The sequence below is a fragment of the Engraulis encrasicolus genome, chromosome 23 (assembly GCF_034702125.1).
Source record: "Engraulis encrasicolus isolate BLACKSEA-1 chromosome 23, IST_EnEncr_1.0, whole genome shotgun sequence".
In the NCBI taxonomy this organism is placed as follows: Eukaryota; Metazoa; Chordata; class Actinopteri; order Clupeiformes; family Engraulidae; genus Engraulis; species Engraulis encrasicolus.
Genome location: NC_085879.1, coordinates 16,725,041 through 16,735,040, shown reverse-complemented (window position 1 = coordinate 16,735,040; position 10,000 = coordinate 16,725,041). Strand labels below are relative to the sequence as shown.

The following is a 10,000-nucleotide window of genomic DNA, read 5'->3' as shown; positions in this document are numbered from 1 at the left end:
GTGAATGGCTACATTATGAGAGCATGTATTCAAGGTCTTTTGCCTCCAATCCTTTCTCCGAATAACCGCCTTTCAGTACAGCCACTGCCCCCATAGGGGTCCCGGCCCCCAGTTTGGGAACCGCTGGATTAGGCAGACAGTGGACTGGTGCCAGTTATTATACGTGATTCAGATCTGATATGATTTTGTGTTTGTTTACTTTTCCGCTGTGGTTTCCGCTTCAATTAGGCCTCAGTGTTACGGCGTCATTAAAAAACTCATAGCCTTAGAATGCACACACCACTCCGCCAGTGGAACACTGTAATAGTTCTAGAATTTACGCTATATTGCCATAGTACTACACTATTCGACATTACACAAAGCATTACAGTTTTTCTCAATTGGTTTTGTACACTTCTCACAACAGAATAATCATTCTCAAAACTTCTTGTTCAATTGAGACTTCATGCTGTTACCTGTGCACATGGTAAAATACGTTTCTCGTAGTTTTCAGCATTTAGCAAATTCTTTCATCACCATGCAAATGGTTGTGTACAATTCTCAGTGTTTTTGTACATTATCAATTGATTTTGTCGTGTTCTGCAAAATGCTTTGTTATGATAATCCATGAAAGATCTCACTCCCCAAAACATTTACACAGTGACATAACATTTTGATGGCTCTGACACGTTCACAGACACAAAAACCTGGTTTTGAGAGATTGGCCAAGGATTTTGAGCAAGAGATTGGGTTTTGCAGGTCATCCATGGTGTTTTGCCACTTGTTAAATCTTTTTTGGAAATGAACGTGATGTTTTGCAAAATGCGAGTAAGATTCGAGAAATGTACAAAACCAATTGAGAAAAACTGTAAGTAATATATTGCGACTTCATCGTTGCCATTTTGTAACAGCAGCTTTATAACAGGGGGCATTTAATGAATCTATAATAGGCTTGTTTCCAAAATGGTAATGGGCAAATCTTAATTAAGATTTTTCGTCTTGCTGTTGTTGTGCTGCTGTTGTTATGAGGCATTCGAGGGTTTTTTTTTCCAGTAGAGTGAATGGACCCAAAGGCGAAACCAACTGCACACAGACAGGCTACAACGTAATCCTCATTTTCTTTCTCACAATGACCCCGTGCTCCGAGGTAGTGGCAAATATTATGATGCATATCTAATCTGATATCCTCTAATCTGTTGCTGACTGTCCATTGCGGTCTCGCCACAATTAAATTGTCAATTTTAAATAGTCCCCCTGATGTAATGATCACTTTTTTCAGAGGCCTTGGCACTCATTGCTTTCCTGATAGCTGTGATTAATTGTATGTGTGCAGATTACATTACATCTGTTTGTGTAGAATTCTTGTACACAGGGTGCAATTTGTAGGGGGGGATGGGGGGATTGTCCCCCCTTCTGGTTTTGATATCGCCACTTTTTCTACATACATTTAATCACAGTTTAATGAAATTCCATTGATATTACTTAAAATCTGAAACATATCCCCCCTTCTTGTTTCCCGACAAATCGCACCCTGCTCGTACACCTCCACTTTCCAACATTAAAGACAAGAAAGCTCCCGCACACTGTTCACATTTGCAGAGTTTACTTGCTTTACTTAGTTACTTTACTTGGTTGAATTGCTTGAAGAGGGTCAGTAGACCGAAACGTCACAAGTAAACTCTGCAAATGTGAACAGTGTGCGGGAGCGTTCTTGTCTTTTCAGATTACATAGCATGACATACAGATGTGTGAGGGGTAATACTGGGATTACCAGATTCTAAGGTGGAGTAGGGAACCCAATCATCCAGTCATTGAGTGTGCTAGTGTGAGTAGTATTCTGCCCTACAAAGGCAGTACCTATATAACAACGTTGAAACTGAGAAAAGGCCTTCAAAGTATTACAATTAGGTTGTATATTGCAGTTATTGCAAATTTGACATAACAATAACTCTAACCGGACACATTTGGACAATACGGCTTTATCACAAGATACAGGAGGTTTTATAAAGACCATTTTCAATCTAAATTCAATTTTGACCAAAAATATGTAGTTATTGTGCTTTGCCTTTGTAGGGCAGTATTGTGTTCTCTCCCACACACACCCACCCTTCCTGTTGCCGATATGTTTGTTTGTTTTCTCATGCCTGGTGCCAAAGCGATTGTGCTGCAAAACTGCCTCATGGGCACAATAAAGTTTGTAAGGAACTAGAATAACAGTATATCCTCCGCACTCCTGTACCTCGCAGTCAAGTGCATTAACGGACCAGTTCAGTCAATTTCAATATGCTGTTGTATTGCTCACGCTACCCTTGACTTGTCAGTACCTGGTGATGCCACATTTTTCGGCTAAGCCCTTTCCGAGATATGAGCTATTGTAATGGGGGCAGCGTTTGTTTATTTTTTTTAAAAATATAACATAGGCCTACTCCAAATATTTTCCCAAAAGGTACCGCTGTTTGCTAGTTGTCTGCTGATGTTGTATAACCTTTCGGATGTTTTTGGGAATAAATAAAAATGTTTTTATGAAATGTAAACAAAGAGCTGCCCCCATTACAATGACCAGGATCTCGGAAAAGGAGAAGAAGAAGAAGGATGAAGAAGAAGAAAAAAAACTCAGGTACTGACAAGTCCAGGGTAGTGTAATCAAGCAATTCAGACATGGGTGTGTAACTTTTACTAAGTGTAGAAGTCTTGCACACCTCCTTCGGTCAGGTGCGTAGGAGTGGAACCCCTCGGTCACCAACATTAAAATAATGAAAGGTTGAATTGCTTGAAGAAGGTCAGTAGACCGAAACGTCGCAGTAAACCATGAAAATGTGAACAGTGTGCGGGGAACTTTCTTTGCTTTAAAGTTGTGTAACTTTTACGCCATGTCGAAGTGTTAGTCTTGCACATTTATTAATACATTTTAAACATTATCATCAGAGTTGCTATGTTGACCTTTCTTCATGATTTATGATTAACATATTCTCTCTTTTAGGATTTATACAATCACAGTGACTCCAGGGTAGTATCCTGCAACAGTGATTTTCTGGGTGCGCGTGGTGGCACATCCACCATTTTTAACCGTGTAATGTGCACTTCTCTATTGGGTCTACTCTAGTGTTTCCCAACCAGCAGTAAGTGTACCACTAGAGTTATGTGGGCGCACTGCAGAGTATACATATCAAAAATACTAATAACAAATCTATGGAGCATAGTCATATTCGGATAGAAGAATAGAGCATGATTGATAGGATGTGCATGGCTACGCCTATAAGGCTTAGGTGGTAGGCAAACTCACAATGACGCCAGGGTAGTATCCGCCGACAGTGATGTTCTGGGTGCGCGTGGTGGCGGCCAGGCCAAATATCAGGATGAGGACAGACACCACCAGCAGCATCCCCGTCACGATGATGGACTTCCTCTTCCTCCTCTTATATGACCCTGAGAGTTAACCATATCAGCATGCCCGCACACGCACGCACACGCACACACACACACACACACCACACACACACACCACCATCAGTACCATCATTATTATCATCATCAACATCACCACCACACAGTTTCTGTTCACAGACTGACTGCTGTTAGATTATGTAAAAAGTATGGGGCCTCTTATGTTGTTTACAGTAAACTGACACATCTTGTGCACTGCAATACAACAGTGAGCATGATGCTTTACCATATAGGTGGAGAGTTGTCAGTGTCCATCATGGCACACACATTCACAAACATTTATTCACTGCCACCTTCTCTCTCTCTCTCTCTCTCTCTCTCTCTCTCTCTCTCTCTCTCTCTCTCTCTCTCTCTCTCTCTCTCACACACACACACACACACACACACACACACACACACGGGTGCAGCGAGGGGGGGGGGGGGGGTAAGGTGTTACAGATTCTAAGCGCCCAACAGCTCTGACTGTGCCCTGGAAGGATGCTGATATGTCATTGTCATTTGTCATTTTGGGGGCCCACAATTTGAATCTTTCATGGGGCCCAACATTTTTATCAGCGCCCCTGCACACACACACAAGCCGTTCAATTATTTTACTGTTTACACGGATAGTTATGTGAAGCTACTTGTGTAAGCTGACCCCCCACATAATAACCATACCCATATACCATATACCCATAACCAAAGATTGTAATTGCATGTCAGTGCACAAAGGTGGCACCATGTCCATGTAATCATGATGTTGTATTGTAGCTTCATTTCATTTCATGATGTGGTCTGATGAGACGGGCTGCTGCACGAGATTACCTTATGGGCGGGTACCTCGCCGCGACCGCATGGAACGGTAACAACCAACCCACCCTCGTGCATCAACGTCAGGGCCACTTATTTACTGTGAAGGGTAAGGACTTAATTTGATAGAGAACCGTGTGGTCATGCGGCATGGGGCAGTCAAACTTCCAGCTGCAACCCAATGGCTACATTTAAACACAAAACATCTGTAGCGTCGGGTTGCACTTGAGGCGACAAACATAATCCATGTGAAAACCTATGATGTAACGACAGCATTTCATTTTCACAGGAATGAGCATTGGCCCGATCTGTTAAAAAGCACTGTACATTTTGCCATTCAGAATGTCCCTGACACCCCACCACAGTCTGCTTAATTAAAAATATCCACACCTACTGAACATTATTACATTTTGGATGAAGCGACCTCAGAGGTCACTCACAATGCCTCGTGTATTCTGCATTGGGCTACTGCAAAATCAATTTTAGGACATTGACCTTGCAACACTTACCCATATTATCAGAGAGAGTAACTCCAATGGGTTGACGGTTTCGCTCCGTTGCCATTTTACTCCGCACGCGAGTAACAGCCTGTGTGACAAGGTCTGAACATATATCCAATCGGTATCACATAGGACTATTTCGATTAGCTAACAACCGTGCGATCTTGGATTGCGCTGGCATTCTCTGGTATTCCGTGTCCGCTCGGCCACCGCGTCTGTCATTTGCTTAGATCCGCTCTGACATAAAGCTCGCTCCATTCTCCTGTCCGAACCTCTGGCGTGCCGCGGCGTCTTTTGGCTAATTTACGCATGCGCCAAGAACACACCTCATCTTTATTAGGACAAGGCGCACTTTTGCCATTACTTTCGTAAACACTACTGTACTGCGGTATCCATCGGTGTGAAGAATCATTTTCTCCAGTAAACTAACAGCGAGTTCACATGTTATGAAAATACACACAATGTGTAGTCAAATCTAGGATACAGACACGCACGCACGACGCACTCAGCATGTCAAAAATTCACAACCCTTTTTGAATAGGGACGCGGTAGAAGGGCACATATTCAGTTGTATTCGTGACTAAAACAGATGAACGGGCGCCATCTTTCGACATGAAATCACCATACAACATTGCACTGCATGCATCCAGGCGGGCTATAACATGGCCCGTACCACTAAAGCCCGTCTGTCAACTCCATCTCCACCTGCAGAGTTTTCTGGTTCTACCTTTGCGCACTGCGGTGGGCATACCAACTACATTGGATCCACCCGAGCCAAATCTAGGCCTAGGTGCTACTCAAACTTGTCCAAGAAACTGTTCAATAATATCATTGATGTTTTGTATTACTTACGGGTATGGGGCAGACATCCCGGGTTCAGAAAGTAACCCCCCCCCCCACACACACACACACACAAGCAATCACTTTTTTGCTTACCACACCCATACAGCCAGGTTGATGAGCCAATTTGTGAAACCGCCTGTGTTCGGAGCAGAGGAATAATCTGGCACCACGTTTACTTTTTTCCAGTTTGTCCAACCTGATAATGAATGTTTTTTTTCATACGCATTGAAAGACAAACTGGTCTACCAACCAAAATGCATACTGTACTTATTTTGAAGTATCAACTAAATTCTTGTGCTAAGCAGGTTTCCTCCAGGCTTATAGGGTAAATTTGCATAAACCCAGTCAAATGTGGTCTAATCGGTTATTCACCCTCCCAGTAGCCTAATCAATTATCTCCCACTGCCATTATGTGTTTTAATATAACCCTCACACGCACTAAAACTCAACACACTGTCTTTTCTATCTCAACTCTCTGAACCTAACGTAAAAACCCTGACCTCAAGTAGCAATCATAAAAAAGGGGGATAGAGGAACAGATTTTCCATGACGCCATTTGTCTTTCAAGTCGAAAAAAAAACTGGGAAAACTCTGCGGGTACCCCAACTAACTGTGCGAAACGTGACTTGGATACAGATATTGGGCAGCAAATGAGAAGTGGCCTCTCGGAGTGTAAAAAAAATCACCACGGGCGACAAGTTGATCGTGACAGTGAAACAACCACCGTTCCTTGTCGTTATTTTACGCACGCCGAATAAGACAAAGTTATCGAAACTGAGCTCAAGTTTAGGTCTTGGTAAGTGAATGCACAAAATAAGAGATGGATTATAGTCTGGGAAAAAACACAAAATGCAGAAATAATGTTGACCATTGAAATGCAAACAGTGTTGCATGTGTAGCCTACACGCGGAACCTCACATTATGCTCCCCAAAAGTTCTTATAACGGGCCCTTTTCGGATGTTAACATTATCAAACATGAATGGTGTTGCAGCATCGGTTGAAACTGCAGCAGACAATGGGACTGTGTTTTGTGCGTGTACAGAATGCCACTCCACTCTGCTCCTCGCCGTTGCCAAAAAGGTTCCTCTTGGATTAAAAAAGCCTCGGTCCCTTGCAATCCCACCCCCACTTGTTGCCTGAGAAAATTCATTCACTACGATGATCGCTTAGTGGGAAGGTGGTCCTCTGCACCCTGTGCTTAGTGGAAGGGGTAAAGCGGATGAAATCAAAGACTTCCGTCAGACCAAATTCATAGGTCTTATCCATAAGGTCGAGTGTGCGTGAAGATTTCGTCCGAAGTTATCGTCTACGAAATAAATATTCCGGTATATTTGATAAGTAATGCAACTGTTTCAAAAGTTTTAAACTTTCTAGATTATTGGGCGAAAACGCGGATATCTCTCCAACTGAATAGTTTTCACATTCTTTCGATTTCTTCTTCTTTTTTAATTTGTCCGGAATTTGGTTTTGGTCGTTAATTCGCTGGATGCCGCTTTAATTCGCTGAGCTGAGGACGGTCTATGTGATTGGTTTAACAAGTACCTTTTCTCTTCTGTGAAGAACGATGGAGGGCAACTCTACCACGGGCGGGGCTGAGGAAGAGCTCCTGGAGAACTTGGTGCCAAAAGCGGTAAGTGGTCACATGAAGGTGTCATTGCCAACCTCGGAATTGCAAGAGGATTTCCCCCATGTAAAAAAAAATAAAAATATGATTAGGTCTGAAATATTTGTTTTTGCAAGGACCACTTTCAAAAACGTAGGCCCCTATGTGCAAACAGACGAATAGGTTAATACAAATAACACTAAAATTAATGCGCATAAAAGTATGCAATCCGCAAATTACCCATGTAGATTTAAATGGGTGATTTTGGATGGTATTCATTGCTCCAACTTTCAAGGTCCATGTTATGCAAGATCTCTTTTTAAAAGTGAGTAGATCCATTACTAGTCAAATAGGCCTAACAGTAGCCTATTATCTTGACAGTAATAACACGAAATGTAACATTTTAGTCAATAACACCTTCAGTCTACATATAAAAAATAATCAGTTTCAGCCTGTCTTTTCTCCATGCCTACATTCACTCTTCACAAGACTGTTTGCTTTTTTGTACACTTTTAACTGTTCTCGCTCTTAAGTTCTATTTAGTGTGTGTGTGTGTGTGTGTGTGTGTGTGTGTGTGTGTGTGTGTGTGTGTGTGTGTGTGTGTGTGTGTGTGTGTGTGTGTGTGTGTGTGTGTGAGAGAGAGAGAGAGAGAGAGAGAGAGAGAGAGAGAGAGACAGAGACAGAGACAGAGACAGAGACAGAGATGGGGTGAGAGATGGTGGGAATGTGAAGGAGAAAAATCTTGAAATCTAACTGTGCAACTTTGCAGAAGAAAGTGCGTGTGCGTGTGTGGTGGGGTTAGAGATCGTAAGGGTAGGGGTACGGATGTGGATGGAAAAAAATCTTAAAGTGCAACAGTGCAACTTCCTTGAAAAGTAAATTGAAAAAAAAAACCCTGTTAAAATGTCATATTCCACGTTATCCCTGGTGGTCGGATGATGAGTTTGTTGGCCTGCTCAGTGGCCTGCATGGCCCGGCCAGGGCCACTGATAGCTTTGGCTGAGCCTTGGACAAAGTCATCAGAATGGGCCCTTCCCCTCCATTCATACAATGTAATGGGGACCCAATTCTGGGGCCACTTTTCTCCCTGGGCCCAGGACATCTGACCCGTTTGTCCTCCCGCCCTGCCGGCTTGCCTGTGGCCGGCCCCATCGTGAGGGGAGTGCTGGGAGTCGCTGTGTCACATCTGGCTAGCTGGTGACCTCTGGGTACTTGTGCAGCTGCTGCGGGCGGTGCAGAGGTCAGCTCTCCTAAAGAGGAGCAGCGGGGTCGCCCCGGCCTCCTCCGTAGCCTGCTCCTCACACTGCAACAGACACCCGGCACACAGCACCGTTCATTCAACTAGGACCAACTAGAAAACTAGAAAAGCTTGAAACGTGCTGTTAATTTCAGTGTTGAATTAACATTGCAAAATGTTAGTACTGTTAAGTCAACTGTTAATTCAACTAGAACCAACTAGAAAAGCTAGAATTAGTAGAAAAGCTACACCACTGGATAAGAGGCTGTTAATTAAACTCTCAAAGTGTTGAATTAACATTTTGAAATGTACCGGGCAGCACACACCCGCCAGGACAGAGCAGAGAGCCCAGCACACCACTTGCTGCCGTCAGGTACCTCTGGAGACATTCTGTACTGTTAGCACTAATTGCTGCACAGCACATTTTCTAGTGTCCACACAACAATTAGTGGATTCACCCGAACAGAATGTTCAGTTATCACAGGAGAGAGTTTGTACAGTTACCACTTATGGTTAGTTGCCATTAGTTGGCGTTAAAGATTCTGTATTTACTGGTAGCAGATTGTAGAGACACTTAATTGATCTCGAAGGAATTGTTATGGTGGTAAAGGGGAGGTACATGGTGGACTGGAAGTTTATGGTGAAGGAGAAATGTATGGGAAAGAAGAGATTGATGTATTAAAAGGAGGGTCAAGATCCACCCACTGTGTCCCGACATTTGCGCAATCTTTTATTTCAAATCTTTTACTTAGGCCCTATTACATAACATGTTACTGTGACAATGGAGGTGATAACTGGCACCCATCATCAGTCTCCCCCGTAACAAAGGTGAAGGTGCAGTTCTCTCTCATTCTGTACTTTGCAGAGGGTCACAGGTGCATGCACAGGTACCTCAAGCAGACCCTGACTTCTGACCTTGACCTTTGACCTCGTCACAATGGCTGGTCCCATCTTCTCTCTCTCTCTCTCTCTCTCTCTCTCTCTCTCTCTCTCTCTCTCTCTCTCTCTCTCTCTCTCTCTCTCTCTCTCTCTCTCACCAGCCTTCTTCCTATTTCCCTCTCCCACCCCTCTCATGCCCCCCTGGCTCCTCTACATTCTCTAGCTTGTGGCCTCAGGGCCACAGGCATGAGCATCATCTGGTGGAGGCTATGGAGATTGAGCAGCAATATAGGCATTAGCAGAGGCATCTCAAAGCAACACTAGACCTGGTACCTCAAGCAAACATTGACCCCTCATACCTCTAACCCAGTGATTCCCAAAGTGTGGTCCAGGTGGTCCGCAAGGGGATTTCTACTTTTCCAAGACAAGCTAGCAGTAGGCTATATTTGTAACAGTATTACGAAGGAAAACATAGCTGAAGTCCCATTTTCACGGTAACAAGACAGGCTTGTAATGTGAATAAAAGGTGATCTGCATCAAAATTAGCAGTGTCAAATTAGCACCAGTCAATTATCAATTCAGTTGATAGGTGGTCCCTGAACATTTTTGAGGGGACAAAGTGGGTCTGAAAAAGTTTCAGAAACACTGTTAGACTAACCCCATCTCTCTCTCTCTCTCTCTCTCTCTCTCTCTCTCTCTCTCTCTCCCCCTTCTCTATTTCTCTC

At 43.5% G+C, this 10,000-nt stretch overlaps 2 protein-coding genes across 3 annotated transcripts in view; one reads left to right on the top strand and one right to left on the bottom strand.

Annotated features, from left to right (window-relative positions):
* Positions 1–5,100, bottom strand: part of tmem255a (transmembrane protein 255A) — a 22,097-nt gene extending 16,997 nt beyond the window's left edge. For both annotated transcript variants that reach the window (XM_063190320.1, XM_063190321.1), the window contains exons 1-2: positions 4,722–5,100; positions 3,263–3,405 (exon numbers count right to left, since the gene is read on the bottom strand). In XM_063190320.1, the coding sequence (XP_063046390.1) occupies positions 3,263–3,405; positions 4,722–4,776 (198 nt within the window). In that variant the 5' untranslated portion in view covers positions 4,777–5,100. The remainder of the gene's footprint in view (positions 1–3,262; positions 3,406–4,721) is intronic.
* A 1,623-nt stretch (positions 5,101–6,723) lies between these two features.
* The window catches only part of atp1b4 (ATPase Na+/K+ transporting subunit beta 4), a 15,347-nt gene continuing 12,070 nt past the window's right edge, over positions 6,724–10,000 (top strand). The window contains exon 1 of the mRNA XM_063190323.1: positions 6,724–7,186. Coding sequence (XP_063046393.1) covers positions 7,121–7,186 — 66 coding nt within the window. The 5' untranslated portion in view covers positions 6,724–7,120. The remainder of the gene's footprint in view (positions 7,187–10,000) is intronic.